General features: G+C 38.0%; 2 protein-coding genes and 1 pseudogene across 2 annotated transcripts; all 3 read left to right on the forward strand.

The window, feature by feature from the left end:
- LOC118841651 overlaps positions 1–24,916 on the forward strand; it is a 1,013,973-nt pseudogene that overhangs the window by 91,933 nt on the left and 897,124 nt on the right.
- On the forward strand, positions 5,731–6,663 carry LOC118841305 (olfactory receptor 1D2-like). Its single transcript, XM_036748677.1, has one exon. The coding sequence runs from the start codon at positions 5,731–5,733 to the stop codon at positions 6,661–6,663; it is 933 nt and encodes a 310-aa protein (XP_036604572.1).
- On the forward strand, positions 16,529–17,461 carry LOC118841306 (olfactory receptor 1D2-like). The gene has a single exon (XM_036748678.1). It carries the CDS (start codon positions 16,529–16,531, stop codon positions 17,459–17,461), a length of 933 nt encoding a protein of 310 aa, XP_036604573.1.

Consider the following 24,916-nt stretch of genomic DNA (forward strand, 5'->3'; position numbering starts at 1 on the left):
TTGATGAAAAGTTATATAGAGTAGGAGGACAGGTGAAAGGAGTTAGGGGTGCAAGTATGGAGGATTCCTTATCGGAATGGCTAACCATGGAGTCAACACTGTGAGAATATAGAGAAATCAAGAGACCAGAATTAGTGGAGAGGCAAATATATGGTTTTGGAATTGTCAGTATAAAGAGTGAAGAATGAAGAATTTCTCAGGCTGTCTTGGGAAGAGAGGATCTGAAGGTACCCAAGTAAAACCCTTGAGATGCTCATCTTTCCACTGTGGAAACAGATGAAATGTGCAACCGCTCATTACAAGTGCAGTTCTGAACACTATTTAAGGAAGTCAGATAATAGAAGATCTGGTATCCCTCTTAAATTAAACCAGCTTTTACTTTGTGATAAGTGAACGTTTGGGAAGCCTTAATAGATACAGGTGTCTGAGGCTGGATTTGAACTCTGTCCTTCCTGATTCTAGGTACAACAATCTATTTGCTGTGCTATTCACCTAGCTGCCTTTATATTCACATGTTTTATGTATTTTGACATCAAAGTCCTACTCTAAGACCTCAGCTATAAAATGTGGGGTTGGACCAGATAAAGTCTCAGGCTTTTTCTAGCTTTTATAGTCTAAACTGTATGCCTTTAAGTGTACTACATATGATGGCTGTGAAATAAGATGAGATCAGCATATGTGTTATGAAATCACTTCTAGCTAGGGGAGTTATGGAGGGCCTCAAGAAAGAGGTGTCATGTGATCTGCTTTTGAAGGATGGATAGTATGAGAGGAATAGTACTGAAAGATTCCCTAGTGCAGTTGGTCCCAGAGCTAAGGTTGCACTGGAGTCTGAGGGAGCTGATTTCATCCTGTGGGATTTGTTTTCTAAAATTCCTCCCCACAATCTGCTTTCATTGTGGAGCCACCATGAGATAATTAATTTTATTCATTTCCAATGAGGACCTTTAGGAATTATCTCCCAGAGGCCCCCTAATCTCAGATCTATATATATATTTCATACCATCCCAATTTAGACCCCTCTGACTTTAGGAATATGGTTCCTGATGCTCAGTTCTCCTAGCTCAGCCCTGGGGCCCCCCAGACCCAGGCACCTGCTCTTCTATTGCAGGAAGAGAAGGTTCCTTTTTCCTTGGCTCCTGTGTCACTGTGTATGTCCCATCATCCTGAAAAAAGAGATGAGAGTGGAGCCAGGGGCTTCTGTGACAACTTCTGAGGTGAGCACAGGCCATCTAGATGTAGGGTAAGACAATAGGAATTTCTGTGGTTTTCTGTAGATCAATATATAGACACTTGGCCTCATGTACAAAGATAGTGTTCTATATAGACATTTAGAAATGCTCATTTACATGCAAGTATACCCAGAGACACATACAGATATACACATACCCATCACTAATATACATCCGTATCTTTCCATTTCTCTCTCTAACCCTTGTCTGAACTTGATGTGTTGAAAAATCTTTGCCCAGCCACCCTGCCATAGCCTCAGGCTCCTAACTCTATTCCAAACCCCTGTGATAATCTCAGAGCCCAATGGGATAGGGGGTGCAATTTACCAGGGCTTGTATATAAACTCAGTCCCTTGAGGGATAAACTCCATTGAGGAAAGGCAGAGCCTTAGATTACTCTGAACTCCAGAGATCCTGGGATTTGGGTTTGGACCATCTCTAATGGGAGATGGGCAAGAAGTATTTGGAAAAAGATTAGGGGGAGAGAAACAGGAGAGTGAGCAGGAGAGGTGGAAGTAGTCAAGAACAGGGAAAGACTCTAGGGACAGGCACAGGTGGTAGAGAAAAGATGAAGATTGGGAGAAAATTTCCAGCAATATGGAGAGAGAGAGGGAGAAGGGGAGGGAGAGGGAGAGAAAGATGGAGGGAGATAGACACAAAGAGAGTATGAGAAAGAGACAGAAAGAGATAATAGTAACAGTAACAACACACCAAGTGAGGTGATTAGGACAGGGAGAAAGGCAGGGGCAAGGATATGGCAGAGAAGTTGGAGAGGTTAGTGACGAAGAAGAGGAAGAGAGGAAAGGATCAGAGATGAAAGGATAGGAAAGAAGGAAGGTGAAAGGGTGTGGAAAGGGAAAGGAAATGCAACAAAATGTTTTCCCGATGTTCCTTTTAGCAGCCTTTCAACTTTGTTGTCCTAGGGCTCTGCTCTTCCCCAGGTCAGGGGAGTTGGGAAAATCGGGGCATCCCAGAGGCCAGGCCAGGGCTCATAGGAGTTGTAACAGATATTGTAACTGAGAGACTACTTTCACAGGAAATCTGGGTGTTTGGTTCTAACAGATCATAAAAGAAACCCCACAGAGCTTGAAGGTTTAGCTTCATCCGCTGACCCCCTTTCCCTTGCTGGGATGTTTCTTTACAGATCACATTAGAAGCCAATATGAAGGGGAAGAGTTATCTGCCTAGTACCTGTCTCACTGAAAGCAAGTCAGGAAGTTGTGATATGTGAAGCAGCTTCATGCTTTTTGTGAGGTGAGGGGCTGGGATACCACATGAATTAGGAGGGGACTGACTGAACTTATCTAGGTTAGAAGTCCCAGTTCTTGGACTTATGGCAGGGCCATAAACATATCACTTAAATGCTCTGAGATTTAGCCGCAGTTCATCTATAAAATAGAGACAATACTGTACTTGACAGAGGTATGTGAGGATCAAATAAGATAATGAATGTATAGCACTTTATACACCATGAAGTGTCATAGAGAATAGTAATTTTATTATTATACTTGAAAGAACATAAAAAGAACTACCAGTATGATGATAATACTTAATATCTAATTCAACTCAACAGACTTGTACTACTCTGCCAGGGCCTAAGAAAAGATGAGCCTTGGATTCTAAAGTCCTTGGATATACAGCGATTTAAACCTGCAGAATCTGTGAATCAGGTAAATGACAGCCAAGATGAGACTGTCAATATCTGCACCTTCTCTGCGTATGTGGAGCACCTCCAGGTCTAGCCAGAGAGGAAACCATCCTGAGTTAGAGTTTTCTTTCCAATATCTTTCTCAACACTTTTATACCAAGTTGAGAATTATGCCTTAAGTCTGATTGATTGTTTTCATACCCCCTATCCTATCTGGTCTTATTTTAGCCTGTGAGGTATTGATAGCTTCAAACACCCAGCTGTCTTTTTTGCTCTCCCTCTGCCAATATCCTCTGGAGTGCATGCACAGCTCTTGCTGGGTTACTTTATTAGGGAAAGAGTAAATTCACAAATAATTCAAATTGTGCAAAAAATCAAAAGGACATAAAAAAATCAGAGAAATTTGAATGTTTCTAAATTTAATACCTATTTTCTTCCAAGTCCCTGCACGAGGTCAGGTAAGAGGTGTGGCATTGTCTTGGCTCCAGTAGAGCCATTAGCCATGACCTATCTCCTCCCAAACTCCCAGCAGAATGTCCTAGCATCTCAAATTGGGTCATATTGATCCAACATACAATTTTCATGCGCATCCAAATTGAAATGATTGAATATCCACATAAAGTTTCAGATAATCAGGAATGCTTTCTTCTCCCCCCTCACTCCAACTTCTGGTTGACTGTTTCTTTTTGTACATCACTAGACATTCTCACTCTACCAGGGGTTTGGGGCACAAAGAAGAACCTCATGTGAAGATTAAAGCAAAAAATTAAAGATTAATACATCAGTTTGCTCATCCCTGAAACACCCCCACAGTTATAAGGCCCACCCAGCTCTAGCTCATCACAACATGCATCACTCAGTGACTTATTTTATAGTGTTTTCAGATGCTTTCCCTTAGCTCTCACCCAGACACTGAAATAGCTTTGATCCCATACTATTTCAGTCCCATAACTCTTCTTAATAGTAATACATTTTACAAAACATTTAAAGGTTTAAGGTTTTTGCCCCCTATGAGCCCTGTGAGGTAGGTTAGTGCAAATAACATTATTTCTATTTTACAGGTGAAGAAGTAAGTAGTTAAATGACTTGGTTGTAGTCACACTGGTTGTAGTTGTCAGAACTTGGATTTGAATCCATGTCTTCTGATTCCAAGTCCACTGCTCTTCCCCCCCATGCCATACTGCTTCTTCCTTGCCCATTCTTTTTCCTTTTTTTCTTAAATAACACCTCTACCTGGGACTCCTGTCATCATGACATAAAGTTCAGCAAGCACAGTATCAAACATCAAATGTCTCCATTACATGGGCTTGCCATCCCAGTGATCCTGTTGGCCAGGATCTCAGGCCAGGAATTCGGAAGTCATCTTTGTTTCCTTCTCCTTCACCTCATATTTATTTTGCCATCAATCAATCAACAAGCATTTATTAAGTGCCTCATGTGCCAGTCACTAAGTCATATATGTTCTTTCCTTTAAACATTTTGTAAAATCAGTTGTCCTCATGACTTTTTGTTTTTTAACCTTCATTGTCAGTTTTGGAATACTTAAAACCTACTCCATCCTGAAAATGAACCTTTCCTTTTAATAAAGAAAAGGAGTTAAGAAAAGACAACTAATGGAGTGGCCAGATCTGACATAATGCCATATCTGCCCAATATTTCTTTTGAAATGAGTAGCCTATCTGAATGCATTCATACAGAAGTTAATAATTCTGACCCAATTCAGAGCACAACTGTCTTAGAGAGTTGGACTAGCCTCAGAGCATTTAAACTATTTGCCCATGGTCACATAGCTGTAAAATCTTAGTGTTAGCTCTTTGGGGATAGTTCCAAATTACTTTTCAAAGTGACTGGGCCAGTTTGCAGCTTTACCAATGTATTAATGTACCTGTTTTCCCTACAACCCCTCTAGTATTTGTCATTTTACTTTTTTTGATCAATTTTGCTAATCTAATGAGTATGACAGGGTACCTCAGAGTTGTTTTAATTAGCTTATTTAATTTTTAGTCATTTAGAGCAATTTTTAATGTGGATTTCTTCCTCTGAAAATTGGATATTCACAGCTTTTGTCCATTTATAAATGGGAGGATGACTCTTATTCTTATACATTTGAATCTGTTCCTCATATATCTTAGAAATGAGACCTTTATCAAAGAAACTGGTTGCAAAGATTTTTTTATTTGCAGTGGCAGAGAACTGGAAACTGAAGGGGTACCTATCAGTTGGGGAATGACTGAACAAGTTATGGTATATGTGTATGATGGATTGCTATTGTGCTGTAAAAAATAATGAAGAAGATGGCTTTTAGGAAAACCTGGTAAGATCTGTGTATACTGATTTTATTTTATTTTATTTTTTTTGGACATGGCTAATATATGAATTTATTTTGTTTGACTATACATATTTGTAATGAGCTTTGTTTTTCTTGCTTTCTCAATGAGTGACAGAGGGGGAGGTGGCAAAGTGAGAATTTGGAACTGAAAATAAAATAAAATTTTAAAAAATCTCTAGGATTGGATTTAATCTTAGAATTTTCTGACTTTAAATCTAGCACTGTGTGCACTATTACACGCTATTTCTATATTCATTATTCATTAAGCTCTTTGAGGGCAGTAACTTATTTTTTTCTTTGTAGCCCAAGTTCTTAGCACGATGTTGCAATATGATATTAATTATTTTTTATTGGATTAAATTGCATTGGAAAATTAATAAACTTATTCATACTTTCACAATTCATTCTTTCAAAAATAATTATTTATCATCTATTCACAAATCAAAAATTCTGTTCTTCTTTTCAGGAATACCTAGTAGCGGCTGCATAAAGGCTCGTCAATGCTGTAGGTAGCCAGAGAGATGGGCTTTCAAAACCAGACCAGTGTTGCTGAGTTCCTCCTCTTGGGTCTTACTCAGGACCCAGAGCTTGAGAGGTATCTGTTTGGGCTGTTCTTGGTCATATACCTGATCACTCTGGCTGGGAATCTGCTGATTGTCCTGGCCATTGTCTCTGATGTTCGCCTCCACACTCCCATGTACTTCTTCTTGGCCAACCTCTCCTTCACTGATGTCTGCTTTGTGTCTAACACAGTTCCCAAGATGCTGGTGAATCTATTTACCCAGAAAAAGGCCATCCCCTACACTGGGTGCCTGATACAGTTGTATTTTTTAGTTTCCTTGGTGGCTTTGGACAATCTTCTCCTGGCTGTGATGGCCTATGATCGCTTTGTGGCCATCTGCCGTCCCCTTCACTATACAACGATCATGAGCCCCAGACTGTGCATTCTGTTGCTAGTCCCATGCTGGGTGCTTTCCATTCTCTATGGTTTGACCCACACAATTCTCATGGCCACTTTGACATTCTGTGGGCACAGGGAAATCAGTCACATCTTCTGTGAAATGTATGTCCTGTTGCAATTGGCCTGCTCTGACACCCGAGTCAACCAGGCAGTGCTAATTGTAACAGGCTGTCTCCTCTTCATTATTCCTTTGTCACTTATGATCTATTCGTATGTTCGCATTGTCAAGGCCATCCTGAAGATCCCCTCAGCTGCTGGGAAGTACAAAGCATTCTCTACCTGTGCCTCACACCTGACTGTGGTCTCCCTGTTCTATGGTACTCTCTCTATGGTCTATTTGCAACCCCTGAAAACTTACTCTGTAAAGGATTCAGTGGCCACAGTTATGTATGCTGTAGTGACCCCCATGCTGAACCCCTTCATCTATAGCTTAAGGAACCAGGATATGAAGGGAGTCCTGAGGAATCTTCTCAGAGGGAAAACTGTCCCTTGATTTCTCTCTCCTCTGACCCCTGAAACTTACAAACTCCAGAGTTTGATGCCGTCTTACAAAAATCAGCAAGTACTTGTTGAACATGCTCTGTGTGCATGGCTTTAAACTGAAGTAGAGAACTGGAGAGAGAAAGATAGGAGACACAAAGCCTGAATTTATTGCAGGATAGGGGTGTGTGTGTGTGTGAGAGAGAGAGAGAGAGAGAGAGAGAGAGAGGAAGAGGGAGAGAGAGAGAGAGAGAGAGAGAGAGGAAGAGGAGAGAGAGAGAGAGAGAGAGAGAGAGGGAAGAGGGAGAGAGAGAGAGCGCTCAACAAACAGTGTGTTGGACTAGCCTCAGAGCCTCTAAGTATCTTGCCCATGGTCACAAGCTATAAAATTTCAGTGATAAATTTTGGGGGGCAATAGTTCCAAATTGCTCTAGAGAGATGGATGGACAGAGGCAGGCAAAGGGACAGAGAGAAAAAGATACAGAGAATGGCATATGTAATATATACTTTCATTAATTAAATATTAGATGTCTATGATGCATAAGGAACTGTGCTACTTTCTGTGTGAATGTGAGGTATTGATCATATGGAAAGGAAAAGTTAAAAGTGAGTCTGAAAGGGTAGGATGAGACTATGTTGTGGAGAACCTTGAATACTAAGTAAATATTAGAATGTTTAAGCTTTTTCTCTGTGAAATAGTTATTCTTAAAGTTTTTCTGGTGGTACAATTCTTCATTTTAAAACAATTTCAAGAAAACCTGGATGAATTCTTACAGTGAAATATTTTTAAAATTATTTTTTAAAATGTCATCCAGAAGTGATACCAAATAACATAGCTACTGAGTATTAGCTCCAGGGATCTATATTTGTCACTGTGCTATTTAATACCTTTTTCCAACTTAGATGAACGCACAATCAATTTTCAGGTGATAAAAAGATGGGAGGGATAATTAATATATTGATTAAAGGAGTCAGAGTCCAAAAATTTCCTAAGAGGCTAGAACACTGGGCCGAATCTCGTAAGTTAAATCATAGTAGAGAAAAATAAAAAATCCATGCTTGGGTTGAAAAGAGGAGTCAATTTCACAAGTGAAATAAGGATGTGGTGTGGCTAGGAAATAGTTGTTCTGAAAGACATTGAGGGATTTTAGTAGATTGCAAGTTTAACATGCGTCGACAATATGATTTAGCAGAATACAAAGGAGTGTAATTTTAGTCTTTATTTAGGGGATCATGGTGTCCAGCACAAGAGAGACAATCATTTCCTGTCTACTTTGTCCTAGTCAGACCACATCTAAAGCACTATATTCATTTCTGGATATTGGATTTTAGGAAGGACATTAGTTAATTGGATATGTCCAGAGAATAACATATAGTGATCCTGAGAAAATGCCACATAGAGACCAGATGAAGGAACTGGGGATGTTTAGCCTGGGGAAAGGAAAGGTTTGGGGGACATGATAACAGTCTCCAAGTATTGAATAGATTCTCATGTGAGAGACTTGACTTGTCCCTGAGGATAGAACTAGGAACAATGTGTGGAAGTTTCAAAGAGAATGATTTTCCCTCAACATAAGAAAAAAAGAACCTTTCCTAATAATTAGAGATATCTAAAATCGGAAAGGGCTGACTTAAGAAGCAATGAGTTTCAATCTCACTTAAAGTCCTTACTGAAAGACTGAGAGACCACCTGAGATTCCTGATTAGATATGTGCTCTCCAAAATGATCTTGGATTACCATACAACAGTAAGATACTGTTTATTACAAGTCCTTTGACCAATGAGGAAGTTTGGGTTTTTTAATTTGTTTTTTCCCCCAAATCATGAGAAAGGGTGGTAGTTAGCATTTAGTTTCTAGAATGCTCTCCTTCCTCACACATGACTGCTAGCTTCCCTGATTTTTAATACTCAGTTTAAGTCCTGATTCATAGAGGAATATTTTACCAGTCTCTTGGGGGAAGAAACCTCCAAGTTCCTTTCTCTGAGATTTTATTTTATTTATACAATACATATTGTGCATCTGTATAGTTATTTGCATGTTATTTCTTCCAGTAGAATATGAGCTCCTTGAGGACAGGGACAGTATTTTTTGCCTTTCTTTGTATCCTCAGTGCATAACTCCATGCCTGTCACATAAAAAGTGCTTACTAAATGCTTACCGACTTAAAGCAGCTGAGACAACATAGAAGAAGCTGTGATTTCTGCAAAATATAGCAGGTGAGGAGAATGATATTATGGAGCTTGGCACCTCTCACTATGTATCAAACTTTAACATGGTAGGTGTGCAAATAGTCTCAAGGCAGAAGATGAAAGTGGGTTGTTCTCAGGTTCCTATTTTTAATCTTAAATTACAGGATTCGAAACACAAACATTTTAAGCCCAAAGATGAGGACTAGAATGAGTGGTACTATGCCTATAAATTGGTGTTAGACATTCTTATAACTTGAAAGATTGTGCAATAGTTTGGGGGGTTTTCTTACTCTCTTGACTGATTATTATTTTTATGTTTGTCTTTTTGGCTTATGGACCTTACCAAGGAAGCCAAAGAAAACTATAACAGGCAGTACTTCTCTCTTATCTCTCGCTATGTTTAGTGACTCTTCTTTTGTGAGCATGAAGTTCACAGTTCACAGAACAGTATTTTATAAAAAGGAGAGAGATAGATTACTCTTTAATAAAGAACCATGAGTCTAATATATAATATATGCAAATGTATGTATTATATAGAAACATATGAACTAACAATAAATTTATTTTATAAAAGATATTTATTTAACCTATTTAAATAAATTTAAATGCTTGTTGACTTGACTAGGTGGCCATACTAAAGAGAAGGGAGCCATAAAAAATGGCTCTTCACCTGTTCCTTCCTGTTTTCCTTCACCCTCTCTAATCAGTAAAGAGATGTGGATTAAGATAGGATTGGGGTGGGGGAAACAGACAAGTTAGCAATTCACTCTTTCTTCCTTCCAGAACTTCCATTCCTTGTTATCCCTCTCTCCCTCCCTCCCTCCATCCATCCATCTATCCATCCATCTCAATTCCTATCTTGATTCATATCTTTCCACTGATTAAAGAAGGTGCAAGGCATAGGCAATGAATCAATTTTAAAAATTTCTTTCTCTTTCTGTCATTCCTTATGGCTCTCATCAATGTGGTAGGGCCATCTGGTCCTCTAGGTTTTTAGGTACTTTTAAGATGAATCTCTAGAAGCCCCCAGTCTTCCTATGCCAACTCTTTGACATAGTAAAGCCAAACTTCCAGAGTCCTATTTTCCCTGGTTGTTACCACTCTGCTCTCTAATTAGCTATATATCTTTTCTTCTAACCCATTCCATGAAGAGAACCTCTTTTACAAAACACTAGACAAAGTAGCCTTTTCTTGATGACTTCCAAGGGGAACCCAACTGCTTTTCAAGAAAGCTCATTCTAATTTGTGATGCCTCTTGTATGGAGTATGCTGTGGGTTCACTATTCCAGAACAAAGTTATTACATCTCCCTCCAGGGCTCTAGGGAAAGCTCTGAGTCATTGCTGTATTTCTCCTGTAATGCTATTAGTTTATTTCCCCACCAGTTATTTCCTCCACTGTTAGCCACCAGTGACAAACATCCCAATTCATCTTATCCACTTAACATCAATTAGCTTTTACAAAATATATTTATTTTGAAAATATAACAAAAACAAAAGTACAAACATTTATTCCCAACAACTGAGGGGCACACCCCTAGCAGAGTTTCTATATAGCTTTGGTCTCAATAAATCCATGTTCACATGTACCATCATTGCCTGAGTCCTCATCTCAATTACCATTGAGAGCTGTATCCCTAAGCTCTTCAATCCTTGGGGCATAGAAGCTGACTGAGATGGCTGCAAAACCCTGCATGGATTCCAACTCTTGACCTCCCAAACTCCTGAATTCCTAGTGGTTTGCTCTCCTGACCTTTCAAAATTCACAAGGTTAGAGCCCCCAGATTAATTTCCTTCACCTACAGTGAAATAACACATAGCAAGACAAAGGGTCAAGGTCCGTTTTCACAGGGCTGTATGTTGGCCAATGAGGAAAAGGTCCAAGGCTTCTCCACTTACAGTTCTATCTTTCATTGGATGCAATTAGTGAAGGAATCAAACTAAGGGGGAAGAGAGAGAGAGAGAGAGAGAGAGAGAGAGAGAGAGAGAGAGAGAGAGAGAAAGAGAGAGAGACAGGGAGAGACAGAGAAACAGAGAGAAAGAGAGACAGAGATAGAGACAGAGAGAGAGACAGAGACAGAGAGAGAGAGAGAGAGAGAGAGAGAGAGAGAGAGAGAGAGAGAGAGAGAACGAGAACACTAGGGTCGGGTCAAGTCTTTCGAAGGCACCCCCAGTTATGTTTCTTCCACTGCAAACAATTAAAGCTATGCAATATCTATAGATGCTCCAAAGTCTTGCCAAAGTATTTCCCTTCTAGTCATCACGACTTTCCTAGAAACAGGCTACCTATCCTCTTCCATGTGGAGAGTAGCATTAGAGGCACCCTGCTAATGAACCTGTCCTTGTTACACTAAATATTAGGGAGTTTTTGCTTATGTCAAACCAAAATTTGTTCCTTTTCAACTTCTCTTCATTGCTTTTAGTTCTGACCTCTGGAGTCAAAATAGAACAAATATAATCTATCTTCTACATGTCAATCATTCCAAAATATTTAAAGATAAGTAATAATATATGAGGAATATTATGATTGAAAAGCACTAACTTTAAAATTAGAGGATCTGGGTTCTAGTTCTCCTTCTCACTACCTGCGTGACTGTGGGCAAGTGATTAAACCTCTATGGGTCTCAGTTTCTTCATTTCTAAAATGAGAGGTATAGAGCAAGTTCTCTTCCAGGTCTAGATTTATAATTCCATTTCAACCAATCAATCAACAAGTATTTATTAAACCCTTCCTATATGCTAAGCATTGTGCTAAAGACAAGAAATACGAAGAAAGGCAAATACGTGGTCCCGGTCCACAAAGATCTCACATTCTAATGGAGGAAATAGCATGCAAACAACTACATAATATGAGATATACACATAATAGATGGAAGGTGATTTCACAAGAAAGGCACTACCTTCAAAATATGGGGGGGTGGGGGGAAAACCAGAAAGGCACCCTGGGAAAGGTAAGATTTGAACAGTCTTAAAGGAAGTCAGGGAAGCCAGTAGGTATATGACCTCTTGTTATCTTCTCTTCTCTCTGTTATATATCCCCAGCTTCTTTACCTAATCCTCATATGGGGTGAACTTGAAGTCTTCTTAGTAGGAAACCAATTTCAATATAATCAGGGTTTATAGATTTTCCTATAACCTGATTGCTTCAGGTATATTCATAGATTAATTAATGCTACTTGGATGACTTGGATTGCATTGAGTAATTAGATAGTTATTGTGGAGATGGGGCTACAGTGGTGATTCTAAAACTTCTCAGAGCACAGATTTCTTCCAAAAGTGGTAGAGTTGTTCCCAATGAGAGACTCAGTATGATAACAGATCTAGAAAATAACTCACTCATTTGGGAAGGGGGAACATTGTCTGTTAAACAGTTCAGAAATCATATTTATGTGCCTCCCCATGCATACATGCATTGTAAACATGTGTATAGACACATAGATTTAAACATTAGATGGAATAATGTATATGTAAAGTCTTTAACAAAGCTCTAAGGATGAACATGGTGGACCAATCTATATTTGAATGTATCATGCCAATCTTGTTCCATTGTAACTTATTTGGTTTATCTCTCATTATTGCCTTTCACATTTATTTGCTTGTAGCCAAACTTGAATATTCTGTTTTCCAAACATTTCCCATACTTTCCCACCACTGTGTCTTTGCTATGGCCCTTCCCCACCTTGGAATGTCATTTCCCATCATCCCTTTTGCTATCCTTCAGTTGAAATCCTACAGAACTTTCAAGGTCCAGCTCAAATGCTACTTCCTCCAGGAAAACTGTCTTTGTCACTATGATAGAAAGTGACCGCTCTTTTCCAAGTTCCAATGGAAATGTGCCTGTCTTTTGCACTTATTTACCACTATATTTCTGTGAATATGTGTATTTCTCTACTAAAGTCCTATCTTTTGACACCCTGGATATAAAGTTTAGGGTTGAACCAAATGATGTCTCAGGTTCCTTACAGTTATTACGGTCCGATGTCTCTATGATTAAATATACCGCACATCAAAGCTCTGAAAAGTGAGATCAGCACATGTACTATTAATTTACTCCTAGCGAGGGGAATTATGAAGGGCCTCAAGAAAGAAATATCATGGGGACATGGTTCCCATAGGATTGAAGAGAGAGGAATAGAGCTAAAACATTCCCTAGTGCAGCTGGTGCCAGATCTCAGGATGGAATGGAGTCTGGGTGAGCATGTTTGTATCCTATGAGGCTTGTTTCCTAAAATTTCTCCCCATAGAACACTCAGATTATGGAACCATGATGAAATACCTATCTCTGTTAATCTCCAATGAGGAGCTTTAGGAATTGTCTCCCACAGGCCCCCTAAATCTCATCTATATATATGCTTCACACTGTCCCGATTCGGGCCCCTCTGGCTTTAGAGGCATGATTGCTGGTATTTATTCCCCTAGCCCAGCACTGGGGTCCCCCAACCTCAGGCATCAGCTTTCCTACTGCAAGAAGAGAAAGTTCCTCTGTTCCCATGAAGTATGTCACTGTGCAAGTATCATCATCTGGAGAGAAGAGAGCAGAGTCATGGCCTTGTATGACAGCTTCTGAGGTCAGCTTAAGCCATGTAGGTAAGAGCTAGGCTCATAGAGATGGAAGAGTTCTCTTTAGATTAATTCACAGACACCAAGACATATACAAAAAGACAGAGATCTACACAGACATTCGCAAATGCTCACATACATGTAGGCATACTCAGACACACACATACACACACACACACACACACAAAGATGCATGTAGATATGCATAGCTCATTTACCCATCTTCCCTCTAAGCCCAGGATGAGCCTAGTCTAAGGAAACAGTTTACAGTGGATCATCCAAACATGAGATGTTACTCTATATATTTGCCTTTCACTCCCCACTTTCTCAGGACATTGGGAGCCTGTCTGAGAGGAATGCGGTCTTCCACTTAGAGCCAATCTATTCAAACAAAGTCAGGAAGCTTTGATATGTTATGCAACTTATGGAGTCATATGAGATATGGCATAGTATAGAAGAAAGGACTGAAACTTGGTATGGATGATCTGGGTCCAAAGGTCTGTTCTGTGATGTATTGCAAGATCATGGGCATGTCACTCTAATACTCTTAAGAGAGTCACTATGAAGAAAAATAAGCTAAATGAGGAAAACAACTTATGTAACATACTGTTATATAAAGTATTAGTTTTTATTATACTTGCAAGAACACAAATTACTAGTGTAATGATAATACCTAATAACCAGTATTATACAATTCAATTAACAATTACTTGCTATATTCATGACTCTGTGTTAGGGACTGAGAAGAGATGAGTGTTGGGTTCCAGTCCATGGACGTACAGACATTTAAGCCTGCAGAATAAGGTAATTGAATAGACATATATGAGAGAGCCAGGGTGAGACTCTGCTAATAACTATAGCTTGGGTACATGGAGCACTCTCTTGTCCTGGGTTACAGTCTCCTTTCTAAACCATTGCTTTATGCCTTGATGTAGTTCATGTGCAGAATTATGCTTTAACTCTCGGCTGTCCCCCTGTCCCAACTCCTACATGGTCTTCTTTTAGCCTGACTGTCAGGTTTGGATAGCTCCAAACATCCATCTCTCTTTCATCAGTCCCTCTGCAAACATTCTCTGGAGTCCATGTGCAGCTCTTTCCAGGTTAATTTACTAGGGAAAAAGGAAATTCACAAATAATGCACATTATTTCAAAGAATCAAAAGGGCATAAAAGTAATCTATTAGAAGCATCTGGATGTTTTAAAATTTATTGCCTATTTTCTTTCTGTATCCCTCTTGAGGTCAAGTAAGGGATATGGCACTGTCTCAGGCCCAGTAGATCCATGACCCACCTTCTCCCAACCTCCCAGCAGAATGGGGATATTTTTCCTAGCATCTCCTGCAGTGGGTCAACTTGACCCAACAGTGAGCTACTGTTGTTGTTATCCAGACATTCAGCAGTGTCCGATTCTTCATAGCTCTGTATAGGATTTTCTTGACAAAGATACTGGAGTGATTTGCTATTTCCTTCTCCTGTGGATTAAGGCAAAGAGGTTAAATGACTTGCCCAGGATCATAGAGCTAGTATCTGAAGCCAGATTTGAACTCAGGTCCTCCTGACTCCAGGCCCAGAGCTCTATTTACTGTAGAAATTGTTTAATATTCATACCAAAACCTGGGCAATAAAATATGGCCACCTGTTTGAATGTCTCCCTTTTACACGTCACTGGTTCCTCTCCTCCAGGGTTTGGGAGCACAAAGCAGAATGGAATGTCAAGTAAGATCAGTACAAACAGTTTGTTCATCCCCTGAAATACTCCCAGACCCATAAAGTTTATCTGACCACTATTTCTTACAGTCGAAGGAACTGGCACATAAAGGGGATGTGAGGCAACTATTCAGAGGGAAAATTCTCCCCTGACAGCATATGTCATTAATTATTTTATTGCATTTTGACAGGGTTTCCTTTAGCTCTTACCCAGACACTAAAATGTTTTTGATGCTGCGCTGTCTATATTTCAGTCCTATGTCTCTTATCGATAGTAACAGACATATTACATAGTGCTTAAAAGTTTACAAGTTAACAATCTCTGGGAGATAGGTTGGTATGTGTATTAGCATTTTACAGATGAAGGAAATCAGCCTCAGAATAATGAAGTAACCGTGTGTGCAGTTCCCCTGTTAGTAACTGTCAGAACTTGGATTTCAACTCACCTAGGTCCACGTTCACTGCTCTTTTCTACTATGCCACACTGACTCTTCTTCACCCACTTCTGTATCCTCCAACACCCACACAATACCTCTCCTTGTACATCCTATCATCTTTACTTGAAACTCAAACTGTACAGAATCAGACTTACCACTGTCCCCAGTACATTGTCCTTCCTTCACAGCAATCCTATTTCCCAGGCTCCTAGGCTGAGCATCATCAAGTTATCTTTGGTTTCTCCTCCTCTTGACTTCTCCCCACCATCTAGTTTGTCACCAAGCCTTATCAGTGCTTCTTCTTTTCAAACTTTTATAACATAAGTTGTGCTGATGTCATGTTTGTTTAACTTTCCTAATTATTTCTCTATATACCTTAAAGCCACCTCACTCTGAAACTAGATACTCTTTTACAACAGAGAAAATCATCTAAGCAAAAACAGCTGTGAAAGTGGCCTCATCTGAAATTATAGGCAACACTTTGCCCAGTCTTTTTCTCAAAACGAGTGGCCTAAGTGAATTCAAATATGTCAATATTCTTCACCAACAGTCTTAGAGAGCTGACTGAGTCTCAGAGCATTTAAAGGCTTTACCCATGGCCACATAGCTAGTAAATATCAGTGGTGTTAATTGATTCCAGGATTTCCTCGTTCTAAATCTAGCATCCTATTCACCATTCCTGCTGCCTTTTTGTATATACATGCAATCAGAATTTATTCACAATTCATTAAATTCTTTGAGGGTAATGCCTCTTTTGGTTTTTTCTTCATATTGCAAGTGCTTAGAAGGCAAAGTTAATTTTTCCTGAATTAAATTGAATAATTCATGCATTTATTCATAATTTCAAAATGTATTCATTTATACTTGTATTCATTTAACAAATAATTATTAGTCACTTATTCATATATAAAATTTTTTAATGTATAGGAACCTAGTACCCAGTAGTTGCTACATAAATGTTTGTCATTGTTGCATTCACACAGAGATATGGGCTTTCCAAACCAGACCAGTGTTTCTGAGTTCCTCCTCCTAGGCCTCACTCAGGATCCAGAACGCCAGAGATTTCTCTTTGGACTATTCCTGGTTATGTACCTAGTCACTATGGCTGGGAACCTGCTGATTATCTTGGCCATTATTTCTGATGTTCACCTCCACACTCCCATGTACTTCTTTTTGGCCAGCCTCTCCTTCACTGATGTCTGCTTTGTGTCTAATACAGTTCCCAAGATGCTGGTGAATCTATTTACCCAGAAAAAGGCCATCCCCTACACTGGGTGCCTGATACAGTTGTATTTTTTAGTTTCCTTGGTGGCTCTGGACAATCTTCTCCTGGCTGTGATGGCCTATGACCGCTTTGTGGCCATCTGCCGTCCCCTTCACTATACAACTATCATGAGCCCCAGACTGTGCATTCTGTTGCTAGTCTCATGCTGGGTCCTCTCCATTCTCTATGGACTGACCCACACAATCCTCATGGCTACCTTGACATTCTGTGGGCGCAGAGAAGTCAGTCACATCTTCTGTGAAATGTATGTCCTCTTACAATTGGCCTGCTCTGACACCGGAGTCAACCAGGCAGTTCTACTCACAACAGGCTCTCTCCTCTTCATTGTTCCCTTTCTGCTTATGCTCATCTCCTATGTTCAAATTGTCAAGACCATCTTGAGGATTCCCTCAGCCACTGGGAAGTACAAAGCATTTTCTACCTGTGCCTCACATCTGGCTGTGGTCTCCCTATTCTATGGTACCCTATTTGGGGTGTATTTGCAACCTGTGAAAACCTATTCTGTCAAAGACTCAGTGGCCACAGTGATGTATGCTGTGGTGACTCCTATGTTCAACCCCTTCATCTATAGTCTAAGGAACCAGGACATGAAAGGGGCTCTGAGGAAGCTTCTCAGAGGGAAAACTGTCCCTTGATTTCTGTCTTCCCTGACTCCTAAAACCTGTGAATTCCAGGGTTTGATGCAATTTTATAAAAAGCAAGTATTTATTCGACATGTTCTATGTGCACAACTCTGAACTGTTAGAGGACTAGGGAAAGTGGAATATAGAATATATGGTTACTGTCCTCAGAGATTTTATGAATGGACATGTGAGATTATAACAAAAATGTATGGAAACAAGATGAGGCTATTGTGGGATGTTTGTGTTCAGTGTGTGTTTGTGTGTGCATGTGTTTGTGTGTGTGTGTGTGTGTGTGTGTGTACGAGAAAGAGAAACAGAGGCAGAGAAAAATACAGAGAATGTCATACATTATTGCAACAAATATTTATTAAATGCCTAATGTAAAAACAACTGTGGTAGACCGTGTATACGTAAAGAGTTTGGCACACGAAAGTGAGAAGTTAAAGGTGAGTTTGGAAAGGTAGCATTGGAAGACATTGTGAAGAGCATGGAATACTACAACTTTTTCCTCTTGGCCAATTATTCTGAATTTTTTTGTGGTAGTAGAACTCCTCCCTTAAAACTACTCCATACAACCTCTTGTGAACTCTTTTAATGAAATATTGTTAATGTGTTTCACCAGGCATACCAAATAACGTAAGACTCTGTTGAGTATTTATTCTAGGAATCTGTCAATGTCTAACATTTTTGTTGAACTTGGGTGAAAAATGGCATGCAACACATATTTTCAGGTGATACAAAGATGAGATGCATAAAATATATTAATTAACAATCAGAATTCCAAATTTCCCAACAGATTAGACCATTGGGCCAAATGTCATGAAGAATTAAAGTAGGAAAAAAGGTAAAGTCCTACAATTGGGTTGTAAAAAAAATAACTCAACTTCACAAGTGAAAAATGATGAAGATGCAGTTTGAAAGTATTCCTGATGCAATCTGAAATTTTTAAGCTATTTCGAGCTCAATATGAGTCAACAATTTTCAACCTGTAGCTTTCAAGCTATTCTGGGTTATTCTTTCTAGCCTTCCTTTTGCCCCTTTCTTTGTGTGGGTTCTTAAAAAGATATCTCATCAAACCATTTTTTCTCTCTTTTTTTCTTTTTTTGGTCTCAATATCTTTATCTCTCCTCACTCTACTCCCTTTCTTCCACTGGATAAAAAGCAAAACAGAGCTCTGGTATTTGCATAGTCAAGAAAAACAAAACACCAAACTGGTTCTGTCTGAAAATGTATGTCTTATACTGCAATTTGTGTTTATCACCCCTCTGTAAGTCTGTGAGTAGCCTGCTTTATCTTAATGGAATCATAGTTGTTCATTGCATTGTTCAGAGTGATTTTTTCCAGTTATATGAAATAATCCCTTTGATAGTTGATGGATAAGCACTGAACAAATGAATAAATTTAAATAGTATTGTCATTTTAATTTTATTGTCATGAGCAATTAATATTTCCTCTATTATTTCCATCTATTTTTTTTTATTTCATGAATGTTTTATGGTTGCATTCATAGTGTTCCTGGGAGTGTCTTGACTGGTAAATTCCCATATATTTTGTTATTCTAAGTTATTTTGAATTGAATTTTTCTATTTTTTCCTTCTAGATTGTGTTCATAATATACAGAAGTGTTAATGATTCATATTATGTTATTTATTTTATATTTTTCAAAGCTGCTGAGAATACTGATTATTACAATCATTTTTTAGTTGATTCTAGGATTCTTTAGCTTGAATGGTGTATCATCTACAAAATGTGGTAGCTTTATTTTATTGTTGCCTTTGCTTATTACCTCTATTTCTTTTTTGTGTCATTGTTATAGATAATATTTTTAGGATCATGTTAAGTAGTAATAATGATGATATGCATCCTTACTTTAACCTGTTCTTATTGGAAAGGCCTTTAACCTTTCTCCTTTATGTGGAATGTTTGCCCTTGGTTTTATATAGATACTACTTCTCACATTAAAGAAAAGTCTATTTCTTTCCCTTCTAGTATTTTTAAAAAATTAGATTTTGTAAGACAACTTTTAAGCATCTATTGATGTAATCATATGGTTTTAATTATTTTTGCTATTAATATGGTCTATTATGTTTATATTTTCCCTATGTTGAATCAACCTTAATTTCTTAGTTTGAAATGAACACGGTCATAGCACGTAATCTTTGTAATGTGATGTTGCAGATTCTTCCTTAATATTTAATATATTTTTTGTACCACTGTTTATTAGAGATATTGTCTACAGTTTTCTTACTTTGATTTTCTTTCCCTCTTTTAAGTATCAAAACCATATTTGTTTCATGAAAAGAGTCTGGAAGGGTCTTTGCTATTTTTGCCAAAAGTTTCTATAATAGTAGAATGATTTTTTTTCTTTGATGTTTGATAGAGTTCACTTATAAATCCATCTTGTCCTGTTGTTTTTTCCTTTGAGAGTTTGTTTATGGCTTGTTCAATTTCTTTTGCTGAAATTGGCTTATTTAAATTACCTATTCTTTTGTTAATCTGGATATCTAATATTTTTGAAAAGTATATATATTTCCTCTAATTTATTCATTTTATTTTATTTAATTGGTCAAAAAGTCAGGATCAAATGATTTACAACTGAATTCTATCAAACATTCAAAGAAAAATTTCACTGTTATGGTTTATAATTATAAGAAATCTCCAATGTCTTTGTATTATTAAAATATAGCAAAACAAAGAAAACCATAGACTAATATATGTAATGAGAATCGATGTAAAATTTTTAAGTAAAACATTAGCAAATAGGCTACAACAGCACATTAGAAAGATTATACATTATGACTAGGTAGGGTTTCTACAAAGAACACATGGTTGTGTAACATAAGGTAGACAATAAATATAATAAACCACATCCATATACAAATAATAAAAGGCATATGCTTAAGTCAATAGAGCTGGCCAAGGCTTTTGACAAAATGCAGCACTTGTTTCTATTAAAAGCTCTAGAAATCATGGGAATAAATAGACCTTTCCTTAACATAGTAAATATTGTACTTATAGCAAACATTGTATGTAATGGAGAAAAGTTAGAGGCCCTTCTATTAACATCCAGGATAGAGCAAAGATGACCATTATCACCATTAATATTTAACTGTGCTAGAAATGCTAACTATAGCAATAGATAAGAAAAATAAATTGAAGAGATTAAGATAGGAAAAGAGGAAACAATATTACTTTTTGAAGATGATATGATGGTGTAGTTAAAGAATCTTAGAGATTTAACTAAAATGAATTTAAATAATGAATAACCAGTAAAGTTGCTGGGTATAAGATAAATAAATCCACATTAATCACTAACATTCTTATATATAATCAGTAAAGCCCAGAAACATAAATTCCATTGTCAATAACTATAGAATCACTAATTGTGATTCTACTTCTGGTCAGAATTTTTCCCAAACATTTCTGTGTCAGAGGCCCCATTTTCTTTGGGTCATGGTATGGCTTCACTTCTGTGTGAATCACCATGATCTATGAGGAATGAGGCCTGTGGAGTAGACCACTTGTATCCATGTTGCTTCCCCCTGGTCTGTAATGTATACTGAACTCATAATTGACCAAAGGTCAATAACTATTTGGAGTTATATCTATGAAGGTAGTATAAAATAGTTGGGAATATATCTGTGAGGGTTCTTCCAGGGATCATGTGAATCTAACTGTAAAATACTCTTTGTAGAAAGAGTCCTAAATAACTAGAGAAATACATTTTCTCATGAGTATGTCAAGGCAATATAATAAAAATGACAATACTTTTAAATTAATCTACTTTTTCAGTATTATGCTAAACTCTTGAAAGAATAATTTATATACTGATAAAATAATAATAAGCTTTGTGTGGAGAAACAAAAAATTAAGAATCTTGAGGATGATGATTTTTAAAAGTGGAAAGGAAGGGGGCTTTCCAGTATCAGATATCATACTGTACTACAAAGTAATAATCATTAAAACAATTTGGTATTGGTAGCAAAATAGAGGTCAATCAGTGGAACACTTTAGGTACAAAATATACAAAAGCACATGAGTACAATAGCAATAGAACCCCTATGCCTCTATCCAATCCTAGGACTACTGCTAATTATTTCTGTTCAACTTGGGTAGGAAGCATTTTTTAAGGTAGTATTTTCTTCAGTGGTCTTTTGGACCTCCTTTTCCATTTGGGTAATTCTGCCTTTCAAGGCATTCTTCTCCTCATTGGATTTTTGGAGCTCTTTTGCCCTTTGAGTTAGTCTATTTTTTAAGGTGTTATTTTCTTCAGGATTTTTTGGTTCTCCTTTAGCAAGTCATTGACTTGTTTTTCATGGTTTTCTTGCATCACTCTCATTTCTCGTCCCATTTTTTCCTCTACTTCTCTTACTTGCTTTTCCAAATCCTTTTTGATCTCTTCCATGGCCTGAGACCAGTTCGTGTTTTTCTTGGAGGCTTTTGATGTAGGCTCTTTAGGAAGCGTTTTTTTAGTGCCATGTACCTTACTTCTACTAATTGTGATTCTGTTTCTGGCCAGAATTTTTCCCAAACATTTCTGTGTCTGAGGCCCTGTTTTCTTTGGGTCACAGTATGGCTTCACTTCTTCTGTGGAAATCACTACAATCTATGATAAATGAGACTGATAGAGTAGGTCAGTTGTATCCACATTGCTTCTTCCTGTTCTGTAATGTACACTGAACTAACTGAATATGTAATAGTAAACATCTTAGTGTTCATTAGGTCAATATGTTTTTGTCCATCCACACCTAGAACTCTGATCCATCATAAAAATAACTGACATTTCTATTCTTTGTAATGGGCCTTTTGCTCATGCCTGTGACATGTGCGTTGCTGCGTTTGAAGAGGGAGATGTGCCTTCTAATTGGAAGACAGAATGCTCATATTATATGGCTTTCCTGTATGACAGGTAGAATTGGTGTTAAAACTTCAAGGAGGGAGAGACATATACGGTTCAAGGCATTCTTCAGTAGAGACACGTGGAAAGACTTTGGGAGCTTCAGACAAGTAGGGGAAAGCAGCTCCTTAACTTGTCCTGGATTTTTCAGTTGCCTCACAAGAGACTTTTGGGTATTTCCTCTTCTTTGTGGCTTCTTTTTTTAGTTTGAGTTGAGATATCTATATGACTCTCAGTTGGAGACCTCATTCCCTTTGTATGTATTCTATTTTATTCTAATCTATAAATTTTTTCTGACTTCTATTTGTTTGAGTGAGTTTACTCCCTATTTACTACTTGTAAACAAATACAACCAGTATTTGGTGGAAAAGAATCAAACCAATCAGTGTAATTTTGCATCTACCCTACCTTCTTAAGAGTGACCAGGGAACAGACTCTATCACTGGACCAGCGATGTTTTTTTTTGGTGGGGGAAGGCAGATAGATATAATGCTAGTTACCATTCCTTTGTATACGAAAGGGAAGGAACATGTACCTAGCCATGGCCCTTCTTTTCCTCCCCTGAAGGTAGAAATCAGAAATTAAAATATCCCTTAGAGGAGAGTGGGCCGGATTACAGAGATTCATGCTGCCTTTAAGTATCATTTAGAAAATAACAAGAAGAAGAGCTAGCATTTATACGAAGCCTTAAGTTTTGGAAAGTGCTTTCCAAATATTATCTCACTTGACCCTCACAACAACCCTGTAAGGCAGATGCTATTATTCCAATTTTGCAGATGCAAGAATTGAGTCTGAGAGAGACTAAGTGATTTATCTGGGGCCACAAAGCTGGTGAGTGTCTGGTTTCCTGATTTCAAATCCTGCTTTCCATGCACTACACCACCTAACTGCCTCATGTGAACAAACATGTCTTACACAGGCAAACACATTTTAAGGGTTTGCAAAGAACTTTCCTCACACTAAGCCTGTGAAGAAGTTAGTGCAAATAATACCTTCATTTTACAGATGAGGAGTTGGAGATACTCCCAAGTTGTGTTGTGTAGGTGATCTCACAGCTAGTGAAGCAGAGCTCATACTTAAATCTCCTGTCTCCAAATTGAGCGTTATCTTAACTAGGGCATATTGCCTTTGCTTTAGGAAGTTCAGTGATAAGCTGGAGGTTTCCCAAGGAGGACAAGTAGGATGGTGAAAATCTTGAGCTCATAGGATAGAAAGATGAGTTCAAGGAACTAGGGATGTTCACCCAGAAGAACGGAAGTCTTAGGGACACATGTTAGGAATCTTCAAGTATCTGAAGGGCTGACATACAGTTTAGGGATGTGATTTGTTTTTGATGGCTCCAGTGGGCAGAACATGGAACAATGAATGAATGTCACAAAGAAGTAAATTTAGCCTTGACGTAACAAAAATACTTTCCAATTATTCAAGCTGCCCTAAAGCAGAATGAGTGGCCTCAGAAGGAGGTGAGTTCAACTTCACTTGAAGTTTCAAGTACAGATTGGATGACCACTTGCTATCTATGTTGCAGAGTAGATTCTTGTTCAGCTGTGGATTGCATTGGATGGCTTTTGGGGTCCCTTACAATTCTGAGTCTGTGAGTCTGTGTCTGGGAAGTTTATTTTTAACCTCATTAAAAATAGGACTTTGACATTTCTGCCTATTAAATTCAATTAATTGAAATAATGGTTTCAGTTTTTGTAGCCTCTCAGGTTGGCATTTTCTATCCTTCCCATCTAAAAATCATCACTCATTTTATATTCATGCTTTCTTCATCTTTATTCAAGTCCATGCTTCTTAACCTACAGTCACAAGAATCTGGCTGGGTGAGTTTGGTACTGGAGAGAGGATGACTCCCAGGGAAGAAAGTTATTACAAGAGATCTATTTCATTAAATAATATAGTATTAGTTAATATTTATTATGTAAACTGGTGTTTTGTACACGTATTGATTATTTTTAAATTAATTTTTTTTACATTGCCTCAACCCCCCACATCTCTTCCCCAAATCACTATTTTTCAAATTTGTGTAGATGCTTGAACAACTAATAAGATTCAATAAATTGAAATATATTGTTAAATTCATAGTATTCATCATATCTTTTTTCGGTCAACACTAATAACACAACAGCAATCACATGACAACCCATAAAATTTTGACATTAACAAGGGGACATCGCAATCATCATTATCATCATCATCATCACTAAAATCTTGAGCACCATGATAGCATTTATATAATGCCTACTATTTCCCTGGCACTGTACTAAGTGCCTTACAAATATCTCATGGGATTCTCACAACAACCCTGGAAGGTAGGTGCTATTATTATCACCAATAATAGTTGAGGAAACTGAAGCAAACAGATTTGCACTTGCACTCAGATTTTCCTGACTCCAGGCCCATCATCATCATCACTGTTGTCGTCATCATTGTCATCCTTATCCTCATCATCACTTTTTCATTATCATCATTGCTGTTACTATCATAATGAACTACAGACCTAAGCCACTGCTTATAAAATACATAGAACAAGATGGGATCCAGGATAGTACTACTAGCCTTTTCACTAG

This window comes from Trichosurus vulpecula, chromosome 3, assembly GCF_011100635.1.
Source record: "Trichosurus vulpecula isolate mTriVul1 chromosome 3, mTriVul1.pri, whole genome shotgun sequence".
In the NCBI taxonomy this organism is placed as follows: Eukaryota; Metazoa; Chordata; class Mammalia; order Diprotodontia; family Phalangeridae; genus Trichosurus; species Trichosurus vulpecula.